This window comes from Theropithecus gelada, chromosome 7b (genome assembly GCF_003255815.1).
Source record: "Theropithecus gelada isolate Dixy chromosome 7b, Tgel_1.0, whole genome shotgun sequence".
Taxonomy (NCBI): domain Eukaryota; kingdom Metazoa; phylum Chordata; class Mammalia; order Primates; family Cercopithecidae; genus Theropithecus; species Theropithecus gelada.
The window spans coordinates 105738098-105752204 of record NC_037675.1 but is presented as its reverse complement, the minus strand read 5'-3'; the positions used below and the strand labels follow the sequence as shown (position 1 = coordinate 105752204).

The 14107-nt window shown below is 65.1% G+C and overlaps 1 protein-coding gene across 2 annotated transcripts in view; it reads right to left on the bottom strand.

Moving 5' to 3' along the window:
* Positions 1–4366: 4366 nt before the first annotated feature.
* Positions 4367–14107, bottom strand: part of KIF26A (kinesin family member 26A) — a 41583-nt gene continuing 31842 nt past the window's right edge. For both annotated transcript variants that reach the window (XM_025392223.1, XM_025392222.1), the window contains exons 6-15: positions 13387–13599; positions 12642–12735; positions 12072–12334; positions 11798–11981; positions 11443–11605; positions 11002–11164; positions 7405–10321; positions 6485–6690; positions 5862–6012; positions 4367–5620 (exon numbers count right to left, since the gene is read on the bottom strand). In XM_025392223.1, coding sequence (XP_025248008.1) covers positions 5439–5620; positions 5862–6012; positions 6485–6690; positions 7405–10321; positions 11002–11164; positions 11443–11605; positions 11798–11981; positions 12072–12334; positions 12642–12735; positions 13387–13599 — 4536 coding nt within the window. In that variant the 3' untranslated portion in view covers positions 4367–5438. The remainder of the gene's footprint in view (positions 5621–5861; positions 6013–6484; positions 6691–7404; positions 10322–11001; positions 11165–11442; positions 11606–11797; positions 11982–12071; positions 12335–12641; positions 12736–13386; positions 13600–14107) is intronic.

The window sequence follows — 14107 nt, the reverse complement described above, 5'->3', positions numbered from 1 at the left end:
CAACCCCAAACCCACTCACCCCACAGCTCTACCCCCATCCCACCCCACCCCCACCCCACACTGCCTGCCTGTCCTACAGGAAGCCGGAGCGTCTTGGCCGGCCCAGGGAATTCCTTCCCGGCCTCTTCCAGCCTCCTGGGTTTCCTGTGTGGAAACGGGCCTGGATCCCGCCTTGGTAAACACAGTGTCAGGAGGGAGACGTCACCCTGGGCTTCCTGTTTGCTGGGAGCACATCCCAGGCCCCCAACCCCGTGGGGCGGGGCTCATTCCCAGGAGAGGAGCAGGCAGAGGGCCTCCACCCCAGGAATCACCCTCCTGCCACGGCTGCAGACAGGCCCTGGGGCGTGGGGTGCAATCACAGGGCAGGGGCCTCCTCCGATTCCCAGGGAACCATGGCATGGGTGCCCGAGACTGGTCCCCTTCCGGAAAGCCCAGAGTACCGTCCATTCCATGGCAGCTGGGGGTGGCCCCAGGGAGGGGAAGCAGATGAGGATAGGGGCTGAGCCATGTTCATACACACACCCGCACATGTGAACACGAACCTCGGCAGAGGGGGAGACTGAGGCTCGAGACACAGGGGGACTAGCAGAGCCTCCCCTCCCAGCCCAGGACCCGGGGAAAACGTACGCATCATCGGGCAATGACCCCGCTGCTGTTTATTTAGGGCTCCCATCTCGGGCACTCCAGGCCACCCCCATTCCCCCAGTTCAGCTGCTGGGGCTCAGGACCCAGTGAGAACCCCGTGGAGGCTGCTGATGTGACCTCACTCCCAGTTCCCAGGGAAAAAGGGGTCAGGAAAGGGCCAGGCCCGGGCCACGTCCTGCTGGTCTCATGAGGAACCCAGGCCCGAGGGCAGCGAAGGGACCAGCAGGCCAGGAGGGGCTAGTCGCTCCACTCTGGTCCAGGATGCTGCCCCATTGGCCAGGCTGGTGCGATCTATGCTGCCACCATCCCCAGTATTGCTGCTGCTGTGCCAATGGCCCCACCCCGGCCACCGCCACCAGCCTCCCTGCCACCAACGCTCCTCTGCCAGGATTCCCACTGCCATTGCTGCCACTGTCCCCTTACCACCCTACTGTCACCGTCCCACGACCATCACCATGGGTTGCACTTGCGGTCCCTGGGATGGTGACCACAGAAGGACCACAGCGCCTGCTACTGAAGCTGCAGGCCACCTCCCAGACGCCTGCCACGCCCAGCCAGGTAGGAGGATCCTGAGTCCAGGGATGAGGGGCCTCTGCTCTTCCGTCTCCTGCGGATCCCAGTCCTTGGAATAGGGAAACCCCCTGCCGCCCTCCAGTAGGAGGGGGGCAGACAGCCTGGCAGGGCCCTGGGGAACCGCCACTCTGGGAGCAGGGCAGGCTGTGGAGTAGTTCCATGGGCCCCCCAGGCCATGTAGCTCAGTTCCTGTCCCACCGGCCTGCCCAGCCTACCCAGCTCTGGCCTCCTCTCAGCCGCCTGATGGCCCCTGCCCTGGCTGCCTCATCCCACAACGTGGTCTCCCGTGCTAGGGCTGGGTTGGGCAGGGCTGTCAGGGCAGGCCTGGACTTACTGGGTGAGTCAGGTGGGCACCTCACCCCACGGCAGGGGCAGGTTGGCCAGATGCCAGGCCAGCCTCGGAGGCTGCAAGAGACGCCAGCTGGGAGGACCTTGCCAGTACCCAGCACAGCCCAGCAAGGTCCTTTCCTGCGCCCACTCCCCTAACCCCAAACCCGCCTCAGCCCTGGCCATCCACCGTCAGCAGCTGCCTGGCTCCCCCTGGGCCGCCACTTCTCCTGGCCTGAGCTGACCCTGACCCTCCCCCGTAAGCCCCTGCCATCCTGCCCCTGTACGCTCCAAATCTGCCCCCCTACTCCTCAAGGAACACCTGTTGGAGGCTCAAGCAGCCCTTGCCCTCTCAGGGCCTCAATTTCCCCAAAGGTTCCAGAAGCAGGAGGTGGAGGCTCCCTGCAGGCTGCGTCGGTGCCACGGCCTTAGCTTCGGCTTTAGTCAAAGAGCTGGGTCCTGGGCGGCTGCCGCTTTCCCATCCATAAAATGGGTGACTCCTACTTGGGCCGCTCCCCAGCCAGCTTTCCAGCCCCTAATGACAGGGCTGAGGGCTTTGAAGTCCCAGATGAAAGGCCGCCCCAGCTCCTGGGGTGGCCCCAGGACAGTGGATTCCACGTCCAGTGAAACAGGTACCGCCCTCTGAGAGCCAGGCCTGAACTGTGGGAAATGGGCCCAGCCTGACCTGCCCAAAGGCCACCATCCCCGAGGCCCCAGCCAGGCAGGCAGGGAGGACCAGGGTCCAGGCAGGGAGGCTCCCCAGCAAGAGGCAGGCTCTGGACCCCTCCAATGACAGAGAGATTGGGACGGGGCAGTGGTGCTCTATGAAAGAAAGGAACCCCCGCAGACACACCTCAGCACCCATCCATCCCCTGCAGGTGTGCAGGTGCAGGGCAAGAAGGGAGCAAGAGCCTAGCACCCCACAGTGGTCTGGGCTCCAGGGCAGCTCCCCAGCCTCCCTCCTAGGTCCAGCATCACCCTGGTCCCTGAGGATGAGGTACCCTGACCCACCCAGTCCCACTCAGACCCCAGCACTGTCCTGGATCCCATGGACGGAGTGCCTGGCCAGCGCCTCTGTGCAGGTCAGTGGTCACAGCCAGCTGTACCGGGTTTGCAGGACATGGGGTGGGTGAGCTTCTCAGGCTCTCCTGAGAGCAGGGTCCTGAGAGGATCACCCCTCCCCACTCCATGCTCCATGACACCCTGCCCCGACCCGACCCCTTTGCCGAGGTCTCCAAACCCAGCACAGAGCCGGCATGCGTGGCCCTTGGCTTGTTGGGAACAACCCAGCCCTCCACATTAGTCTGAGTTTCTGCTGGGATGCAGCACTGGCCTCAAACAAAAGCAGAGCTGGGGCTGGAGAATCAGGGGCCCCAGTGGCCTCCTGGGCCGGCCTGCAACCCCAATCCCAGAAAGGGCCACTTGTGATGGACACTAGGGGCCTGGGTGTGGATGACCCTGTGGCCTGACCTGGGGGGCCCTGTGGCCACACAAAGGACTGGGTCTGTGTGGGACCACAGTGCAAGGCCGGCAGGAGACTCTCTGCAGATGGCCAGAGCTGTCCTGGACCTGCTTCCTCCACAGCCGGAGCCTCTTTAAGGGGATGCCGTCATTCACGTATTCATTCATTCCTTCTTCAGCCAGTGTCTCCCCAACCCTGTGCCCAGGATTGGGGAAGGTGATGACTCCGACCCCATCAGGCACCAAGAGCCCCATCAAGGCAGGGAGAGAGGCAGAGACCACACAAGGTGTGACGTGCCATGGTGGAGAGGCCTAGGGCAGCCACCAAGGAGGGACCCCATGATTTCCCGCCTGGAGCCAGGGAAGGGCACCTAGCCAGGGACAGGGGGAGTCCCTAAGGGAGGGAGGGGCTGCACAGCCAGCTACTGGGCAGGGGATCACAGCACAGGGGATGGTGAGGCCTCATGGCCAGGACCTCATACATTGAACGTGGAGTGGGGCAGCTGGAAGCCAGTGCAAAGCTGCAGAAAGGGGCAGGTGCCCAGACGCAACCTTCGCAGGCCAGGCAGGTGGGGGATACTGGCATGGGGACAGTGTAACAGGCTTAAGGAAGCTAACTGGTTCAGTTGGGGGCCTACCAAATATGAAAGAGGCCAAAGAGGCCAGGAGGCAACCAGAGCAACAGCTAAGGTGGCCCCAGAGGGCATATGTACAGGTCAGGTGAGGCCATGAGCTCAGAGCACTCAAATGGCTGGGGATCCCCAGAGGGTCTGGGGCCTCTCACCGTGGGAAAACCCAGCAAACCAGGGCCAAGACAGACCCAGGCCTGAGTCCTCCAGGGAACAGCCTCCATCCAGGCTGCTCCGGGAAGGGCCTCCTGTGGTTCAGGGGTCCTGAGCCCATGAGCAAAGGCAGGCAGGGGGCAGAGGATGGCAATAACACTCTGGGAGGGAAATGCTGCCATCACTCCTGCCTCAACTTCCCCATAGAGCATAACCCAGAGAGAAGGGAGCCAGGGCCGCTTACACATGGCTGTTTCCCACCAGCCCAGCCCCCAAGCCTGGCTCCCTCCCCCAGCCTCGGGACCCTAAGATCTGGGCAGAGTCAACAAGAAAGCGGATCAGAGAGGAAGCACAGGCTTGAATCCCAACTCTGTCGTGTTCCACCTTCTCTGAAGGGTCCTCATGGCATCGTGGGCCCCACAGGGTCTGCGACGCAGGCCCTGGCACAGCACCCAAAGCCCTGGTCCCCATGGATGCATCCTTCCCACACTTACTGCCCCTCACCCGGGAACCCTCAGAGGGCAGCACACCAGGGCATGAGGGGTCTGCCGACACCCAACGAACTCAGCAGCCGTGGGAACCACTGATGCATCTTTAATTCACAAATAAAAGCTGTAGCAAGATGTCATCTACACATTTGTACAAAGGTTCAGACGTCCTATACTATGCACGATCCTCAGAAAGTATGAGCCTGTCGTGCGGGGACGTCGCAAACGCTGGCAGGATCACCCCTGTCTGCACTCGGCAAGAAGTGCCTCCCAAGGCCCCCCACCCTGCTCAGGGTGCCCCCCACAGGGAGCAGGCTGCCCACAGCTGGAGACAGCCTGGCCCCCAGGACACCTTCCCTAGAAAACCATAAAAACATAGATCATTTGTCTTCAAATTCCCACGGCAAATTCCGCATTTATGAGCAAAATGATATAAAAATATGAACCTAACAGAACCTTTACAAAACCCTATCCCCCTATCTCTGTTGTTGGTCGTGGTGGTCTGTTTTGTTTTTTGCTTGTGGTTTTGGTAAAAATTCCTGCCGTGGAAGAGGCAACCTGTGCCTGGGGCTCAGCCCTTGTTAGCTGCCCCCGGGACAGAGCAGGTTCTCGGGAAGGGAGGGGACTCGAGGTCAGCCATCCCTGCCCAAGAGACCCCGGGATGGATCTGCGTTGAGAACCCCACAACCCGGGCTCTGCCGAGAGGAAACCATTGTAAAAGAAAAGTCATCCTGAATCCTGAAAGACCCCTGGGGCACACAGGTAAGTCCCGCTCCACAAAAACTGCTTGGTTGCAAAGAAGGCAAGACGGACGCAAACACAACCGGCGCCAGCCCCGGGCCAGACAGGCGCAGCGGGGCCGGGCTGAACACAACTTCTGCTGGTGTCTCAAGTCTGTAGCACCAAATGCAAAAGGGAGGAAAGTCCAAATCAAGGTCAAAGGCACTTGCGTTGCTGTTGGGTGGTGACGGTCTTCTGGTCACTCTGGCACCCTCGCTCTGTCCACCGCGTGGCCGGCCCGCCCTCCGTCTCCTCTCCGAGACTCCCGTCCTGCACATAAACCCCTCCGCATCCTCCTCCTACAGCCCCCACCACATCCTCGCTCCATCCCACGTCCCGTCCTCCAGCCCCCTGCACACCCCATCCTGTCTGGTGCCCAGCCTCAGACGTCCACCTCCTGCGTCCCCGGGACGGCAGCACTGGCTGCAACGCTGATGTCGAAGCAGGTGACCATCATGACGTGCGCCTTGCACAGGTTCACGCACTGCTCCAGGGCTGCCGTGGCTCGCTCCAGGGCCGCCAGGTACTCGGCCGACTCAGGCTCCAGCTCCGGGTCCACCTCAACTGGGAAGGGGAGGAGAGGGGAGGGGCACCTGTGTCAGGCCCGAGGCTGGGGGCAGCCACCTGGCCCCCCAGAGTCCCCAGGAAAGGCATCTTGGCCCGGCCGACCCTGCCTTCCAGCCTTCCCACCACGAGGTACGGGAGAGCAGGTACAGGAGAGCAACGGGGCTCAGGGAGGGGAGGGGAGGGCAGGCGTCAGGGCACATGGTGGGCCAGGCTGGGTCCGTGGGCAGGCGGGACTCACACTGCTCCAGCCAGCGGCCAGGCTCCAGCATCAGCCGGCCCTGGGTCTCGGCCAGCTCCTCACACAAGTGCTCGTGCTTGGCCTGCACCTCCCGTAGCCGCTGCTGCCTGCGCTCCACCAACCGCAGCCTTGTACTGACACACGCCAGACCCTGGGAGGCAGGCCGGGTGGGGGGCTCAGGCATGGGACCCTCTCCCCAGAGACCCCCAGCAGCCCTGCCGTGGCCCCCGCCTCCCTTCACCTGCCAGACCTTGGCAGGCACACAGTGGGGCCCCAAGGGCGGGCAGGGGGCGGACCTGGGGCAGCCCACCCATGCCTGTCTGGGTCCTGGCACCGCTCTAGGACCACCCTCCCCACGACTGGGGAGAATTCCAGCAGACAGCAGCAGTGGCCTCAGGACCCCCCCAGCCACCCACCCACTGCCCAAGGAAAGTGTCGGAGCTGCCACAGGCTTGGGCTGGGCAGAGCCACTCTTACCTTCGTGTCCTGGGAGGGCTGTGAACAGAAAGTGAGGTCAGGAGCTGCGCGGCCGCAGCCCCAGAGGCCTGATGAGCCCATCAGATGGCTCACTCTGCCATCTGTGACCAGGCCTCCCCACCAGGGCTCACAGACCCCAGCCCTACCTGGGTGGGGGCCTCCCTCGGGGTGGGGCGGGGCCGCTGAAGGCGCTCCACGTCGTCAATCTCGTACACCTTGATCTCAAACGGCTCCTTCAGGGAGCCGGCCAGGGGCGGGGGCAGGTCCACCCACTGCCCGGGGAGGCTGGGCTTGCGGCCCAGGGCAGAAGAGTCGGGCAGTGGGGCGGGAATGAGGCGCCGCCGCTGCAGACCTGGAACAGAGAGCCGGGCACAGGGTGAGCAGAGGCGGGGCCCAGTCCAGGCACAGCCCCTGAGGGGACGCTGAGGAGCCAGCCCAAGTCCTGACCGGGAGACCTTAGGGGTCCATTCCAGGAATCCTCAGCCTGGTGCTCTGCCCAGGGCAGGGAGGGAGCCGACCCCAAGCCAGGCCCACAGCTCTCGAGAGTGCCCCCACTTTCCCTGCCATGATCTGAGCAGTTCTGTCCCTTGGGGCAGCCCTGGTGGGGCCCTCCCAGGCAGCTAGACACTCGCCAGCAAGGCACCAGGCCCGGGACCCAAACCAAGTCCAGTGCTCCAGCCTGGCGACCCGTGCAAGGCTGCCCTTGTGCTCGCCCTGACACAGACTAGGATTGACCCCTGGGGCAGGGTGGGGCCACAGAAGGGCAAGCACAAGGTGTTTATAAACTGCAGAGGGCTGTGCACGTCCACACACAGGAAGCCCCAGGCGAGTCTGTAAACTGTCCAGGGCTGTGTGCGTCTGGGACCAAAGGCTGTGCCCGTCTGTCCAGTATCTCCTGGCCCTGTAAACTGTAGAGGGCCGTGCACATCTACACACAGAAAGCTCTGTAAACTGTAGAGGGCCGTGCACATCTACACACAGAAAGCTCTGTAAACTGTGGAGGGCTGTGCACAGCTACACACAGAAAGCCCGTCAACTGTAGAAGGCTGTGCACGTCCGCACCTACCTGTGGCCCTCTTCTTGGGGGACTTGAGGCTGCGGGTGCGGGCACCTGGGGAGGCAGCCCCACTCTCGCTCATGGAGTCAGGGGCAGAGGAGGCGCTGCCAGTGGCCTCGCTGTCACGCCGCAGACTCTCATAGCCGCTGCTGCCACCACTGTGGTGGAAAAGGGCGGTGCGGCCCATGGCGGGCGGCAGCTCTCCACTCAGCACGCTGCTGTTGTCACTGCCATGGCCGCTGCTGTAGCGCTGGGGCCGCCGCGGGGCGGTCACCTTGCTGTAGGGTGAGGGCAAGGCTGGGCCTGGGGGTGGCCGCTCCTCCCCAACATTCACACCGCTGTCGTGGCCGCTGTCCGAGTCCGCTGAGCCCCAAGAGGAGCCACCTCGGCCCGGGGCTCCACTGGCCGACAGCTCATGGACACGGCTGTGAGTAGCCCGGAGCGCCTGCTTGGTGCCCATGATGGTACCCCGGCCGGCCTTGGCCCCGACACTGGGCCCGGCCCGTGGGGCTGCTCTGGGACCGGCCACAGGGCCGCCAGGGCTCCGGCCCGGCACAGAACCCGCCGACAGCTTCACCGAAGGCCCCAGAGCCCGCGACCCGCCAGCCACTAGGCTACGGCCCTTGCCTCCACCTGCAGGGGGCTTGGGGGCCCCCACAGCCTTGGCTGCGCCGCTCCTACAGGCAGGAGCTGGACTGTGTGTGGGGCTGGACGGTGGCACACCCAGCTTGGGTACGGCTCGGGGAGGCCGCCCAGGGGCTTCCCGGCCCTTGCTGCTGCTGTGCGCCAGGCCTTCGTACCGCTCCAGAGACGCGTGGCCGGCAAGACGATGTGCCGCTTCTACCTTGCTGGCCCGGGCCTTCAGGCTGGACGTGGCCCTGGGGACAGAGTGGTCAGCCCGGCTGCCGGGCCTGGACTCCTCCTCCCCTCGAAGGACGGCAGCAGCCCCGGCACGTGGCAGGTTCACAGCATGGGGAGGCGCCAAGGCCGGGCTGCTCCTGTGCTCCAGGCTGGACTTTCTCATGGGTGGGGCCGGGGGGGCCGCCCCACTGGGCCTCGGGAGGAAGCCCCCCTTGGGAGCCAGACTCTTCTTGCTGGTGGGGGAGGCCTTCAGGCTGCCCGAGCAGGCCACCACCTCTGCCGGAGCATCCCCCCAGGACGCAGCTGGCACTGTCACACCCAGCGTGGTGGCACCCCTCCGCAGCGGTGGGATCCGAGCCACAGCCTCTGGCCTGCGGGCCACCCTGGCTGCCACCTCACACCCGTCCACCACTCTCTGGGCACAGGCTAGCATCGCCTGGACCTCAGGCAGCCGGGGGGAGCCAAGTGTGGGGCTGGGGGCCCTGCCGGCAAAAGCTGCCTGGACATCACACTCCCCTGTCCGGAGCAGCCACGGGTCCTCAAAGAGGCCTCCACGGCCAGGTGGGCTCTGGCCCGGGCGAGTGCAGCCCACACGGGTGGTGGCAGAGGCAGTGCTCGGTTTCCGGGGGAGGCTGGAGTGGATGGTCTGTGCTGCAGATGCCCCCCGCGAGGGCCCGGCCTGGGGCTCCCTGCCGGGTCGGGATGGGGCCACTGCAGCCACTTCCCCAGGGCACAGACCCCAGGTTGGCCCGGGACTGTCAGGTCTGTCTGGCTCCAGGAACCCAGAGCTGCCATCCCGCAAGGAACCATCCAGGGCAGGGGGGCCCCCAGGGTCAAGCCCTGCCAGCGAGTCGGGGCTGAAGGGGGGCTGCGGCGTGGGGCCACGGCTGTCGGCAGGACAGATGCTGACCTCGCTGAGCCAGGAGCTGATGGAGGAGCCGTGACTGCTGCCGGCCCAGGCCGCCCCCTCCAGGGGTCCCTCCTCAGGGGCCTGAGAGGTGTAGGCGTCGAACTCATCGTTGATGCTGCTAATGATGCTGACCGGCCGGGATCCCGAGGCCAAGGCCCGCAGAGAGCAGTCGCTGTCGAAGCTAGCCAGGCTGGTGGGCCGCCCAGCTCCAGCAAGCCCCCCCAGGGACAGCTCCTCCACCACCGTGAACACCAGCTCGTCCTCGCCGTTGAGCTCCACAGGCCGCTGCAGGGTCACCGTGGTGGTGAGCAGGCCCCGCTCCGGACAGCGACTGCCAGCAGCCAGGCGGGGGCAGGTGGCCCCAGGAATCATCGGGGACCCAGCCACCTGCCCACTCATGCCCACGGGAGGGGTCCGTGCCACTCCATCAGTGCCCTCTCCCCCAGGCTCCTCTGGGGCTCTGCAGGTTTCCAGCAACTGAGGGGGTGGGGGAGCCGGGCTGGGCAATGGCCTCCTGCCTCCAACCACTGCAGCCTTTTCCGGGACCACCAGCTGGGGCCAAGTGCTGCCATCCTCTCTCTGGTCACCCCAGACAGTGGCCTTGCAGGGCTCAGGGGCACTCTGGGAGGTGTCTGGGCCAGAGCTGCCTCGAGGGGTGCTGGCAGCCATCGGGGTGCCCATGGCCTTCCTGGGGGATGCAGCCTCCGGTGGCGAGGGCTTCCGGCCCCCACGGGCAGGGCTGGCCTGAGCTCCATCGGTGCCACCTGGACCTCCTGAGGGACCCTCACTGCCGTCCATGCATTCCAGCCGCTCCTGCAGCTCCGCGAAGGTGCTGCAGCGGAAGTGGTCTGCGTCTCGGGGGCCCTTGGAGGGCCGGTGGCGGCTCAGGGCAGGGATGATGGGCACGAAGTCAGGCGGACCTTCATTGTCGGTGAGCTCCCGGTCTGACAGCGCTGCTCCACCAGGCCCCACGTAGATGACCGTGTCACAGGACTGCTCGCTGCTGGAGGAGTAATCGGGGTCGCCGGGCAGGCAGGGGGGCATGCGGTCGGGGTCCAGCGCCACAGTGCGTGGGTGGAAGGGCCGCAGGTGCGGGGGCCGACGGGCCCGGCCTTCCTCGCAGGAGCTCTCCCCGCCAGAGGAGCTGGAGGCATACTGGGGAAAGAAAAGTGGAGCTGGTGAGCCCAGGCTCCCCTACACCCACTCATCCCATCCCAACCCCGCTTCCCCGACCCTCCCCAGAGCACAGGGCCAATGCTGTGGTCACTGAGATGAAAACCACAGCAGCCACCACCGACCATGTCCCGCCAAACACTGGGAGCGGTACTGAGTCTCAGGGGAAGAACCTAAGTGACCATTCTTAGCAACTTTACAAAGAAAACGGTGTTACCCCACACCGGGAGGGAACGGGAAGCTCAAAAGACAAGCATGCATGCCCAGGCCAGTGGCCGGGACTCACACCAAGGGCCATGTAACCCCAGAGTGCCCCTAACTCCACCCTCTAGCCCCAGAGATGGGTCCCTAAGAAGTCCCTGTGGAGTTGGTGTGGCTCTCCTGAGCACCCCAGGGCCTGTGCAGGGGCAGCAGGCTGGAGTGAGGCCACCACAAGCCGCATACAGCAAGCCCCAAGGCATCCAGAGATCTCAGGCTGGGCTCCTCACCCCTCAGGGAGGGCCACAAGGGCACAGTCTCATAACACCAGAACACACAGGACATGTACTCAGGTTCCAGGCCACCTGCTGCCCCCCCTCGCCCCAACCAGGCCAGCAGAGGCCTGCAGTGGACACAGGAGCCGGGAGGGCCCCGGGATGAGGTGGGCAGGAGGTGGGGAGCACCTTGGCCTTCTTCCTGCGCAGGCGGTGGATGCGGGCAGCGAGCTGCACGGTGCTGAGTGTCTCCGCGTGCTGCGCTGGCGCGTCCGACACATGGGCGATCATGGTGGTGCGGCAGCCGGCGGTGGCCAGGGACTCACGCAGCAGCATGGTGAGCCTGTGGTCCCTGGGGGTCGAGGCGGTTCAGACACCAAGGGCTTGGGAAGGGAACTTAGGGAAAGGCTGGCCAAGGGCAGCCCTGGGATGAGTCTCGTTCCCACCCAGCTCCGGCACCAGCACAGCGTGGTGCCCCAGGCAGCCCACGGGCAGCAAGGCCTGTCAAGTGGTGGAGGAGCAAAGCCCTGAGGAGCTGGGGACCACAGCAGCACCGGGCACACCAGACACGGATTTACCAGGTCACCAAGGGGCCACCCTGGTCGGCACCTGCCCAGGCCCCACACTCACCGGTACGGCACATGCTTGGCTCCATTGACCAGGGCCAAGATGACGCTGCCCAGGGCCGACAGGGACAGACACAGGGGACCCCCAGCAGCCTCCCCGGTCCTGCCAGATGCCGCCTCACAGCTGCCCAGGTCGATGAGGTGCAGGCGGCTGCGGCCTCCGGACACTGGAACCGCAAGACAAGCAAATGATGGTGTAGCCAGGGGCCCCCAGACCCTGCTCCACAGCCCCACCCCAGGCCCAAGCAGGGGACAACCCTAGGGACATCCCCAGGGGCCACTGGATGACGGGCCCCTGTGCCTGGGTCTCCGCTGACACACGTCCCACAGGGGTCTGGGAGTGCGGGCGTGGCACCTACTTCCTCCCCGGCCGCACTTCTCCATTCGGTACTGGTAGACGTGCAGCGTGAACAACATGTGGGAGCTGCGTCGGGCGTCCTCACTGCAGCCCGCTCGGCTGGTGCTGCGGGCCGCCAGGGCAGCATCCAGGTAGAAGGCCGCCTTCTCGGCCGTGGGTGCCCGCAGCTCGCTCTGGTTCTGGAGCTGCAGGAAAGGCAGAGCCTGCAGTGTCTTCAGCAGCTCAGGGCCGAGCACAGCCCCCCTCCCCCAGGGTGGGACAGTAGGCAGGCGCACCTGTGCCCCACACACGGGGTCCTCCCGCAGGTACACTCCCGGAGACTGGGCGTCCTGGAGGCTGCCAGGGGCCACCTCGGCCAGCAGGTCCCGCAGGCTCTGGTCACGCCCGCACACCTCCACAGCTGAGACCCGGATGGAGAAGCGGGTGCCCGTCCTCTCCCTACGCTCCTCGATGAGCCTGAAGAGCCAGGAGATGGCGCAGGGCACGATGCCCAGGCTCTGCGGCGAGCTGTCCTTCCCGATCATGGTGTACGACTTGCCTGGGGGCCACGAAGGCGTCAGGCCCCACCACACACCATGCAAGGAGCCTTTATGGCTCCTGAGGTCCCTGGGGTCAACCGGGGGCACTGAGATCTTAGGGGCCTCTTTGGATCCATCCTAAGCCCTCTGCCTTTTAGTTCTGCAGGGGTTCAGCTTCCTCTCCACAAGCCCCTCACCCCATATGCCCACCACTGCCCATGTGTAGAACCAGCCTCCTTTCCCACTGGAAGCTGCCAACAACCACCATAATGAGGACGGGAGGGGGTGGCCGGCAGGACCCATCCAGGGTGGGGCAAGGGCACTTACCCAGGCTCATGTGGCCAAAGGAAAAAATGCAGCCATCAGCCCCGCTGACCACCGACTGGAGCACGTCGGCCACGGTCCCCGAGCAGACTTCGGCCTGGGGGGACACAGAGAATCAGGCAGGTGCCAGGGCCCAGGGGCTGTGGCCCCTTCCTTCTGCCACATCTGTGGGCCTGAGGCCAGTCTGTCCTGGCACATGCAGGCAGTCAGCCCACAAGGAGATTGGGCTGCACACCTGGGACCAAGGACAGGTCCCATGTGCACACGGAAAGCACAGAACACACAAGAACAGGACCCAGGACATACGCAGGAGGGACTGGCCAGACACGTGCAGACACACACCCGCAAAGCACAGAAGTCCGGCTGCCGAGGGCAGACCACCACGCATAGAGAGATGCACACGCGGCCACACGGTCCACCGCTCAGCATGAGCAGGGAGCACCGGGCGCCCCCAGAGCCCAGAGCTCAACAGCTGCTCAGAAAACTTCCCCGGAGGGCGGGCTCCGGAAAACCAGGCCTTTCCCTGTGGACTTGGCCCAGAGCCTCAGCAGGGGCAGGTGGAGACACCCAAGGACGCTGGCCAGGTGGATGAGGGAGGTAAGCCGGCAGGCACCGCAGCCAGCGGGCCCCCCTTGCTCACTCTTCCTCTGCACCCGGCACGGAAAAGCAGGCGCAGATCTAACCCATGTGCTGAGCCAGCAGCCCAGCTCCGGACCCCCAGGAGGACGCCCAGTCCGCCTGCCCGTACCTGCTCGGAGTCCTGGGGGAAGACGGCATCGAAGGCAAACATCTTGGGAACTGCAGCAGTGGCGGCTCGCCGGGGGCCTGTGCTGCCTGGGGGACCGGCGGTGGGATCATAGAGGATCACCTGCTTCTTCCGAGGGTCCACCTTCAGGAAGGACATGGCCTCGGCCGAGCGCTGGGCCCCCTGTGCGGGCCAGATCCGAAGCATAACCTTCACCTGGGGCAGAAGTGGGTGGCACCTGAGAAGCTGCCTCCACCCAGCTGGCCACTAATTACAGGGCAGGAGGGGCCCAGCTCAGGAGGGGACAGCGGGCCAGGCCTCACACTGGCACCCCCACCGCAGGAATGTGGACACCGCGCCCCTGCTCCAGGCGAGAGCAGATCCCATGTGAGGTCAGCAGAGCAGAGAGAAGGTGAGGGAGGGCCAGGGAGAGGCAAGGCCTGTGCACAGCCTGTCAGCACCGAACGTGCGGCACAGAGAATGAGGGGGCGGTAGGCTCCAGGCGCCTCCATGAAAAGAGAGACGGATGCTCAGGTACTGCAGAGCAGCTCAGGCCAGGAAAGGGCAGGAGGGAGGAGCACAGCCCCCCGGCCTAGCCCCTGCAGGCTGCTCCCCAGGCTGAGGTGGAGCACTTGGAAGATAAGGGAATGAACTGCCCCACAGAGGGGTGAGAGCCGCAGAGGGCTGGTGCTGCCAGGGGAGCCATCCAGGGGCATGGCTGCCT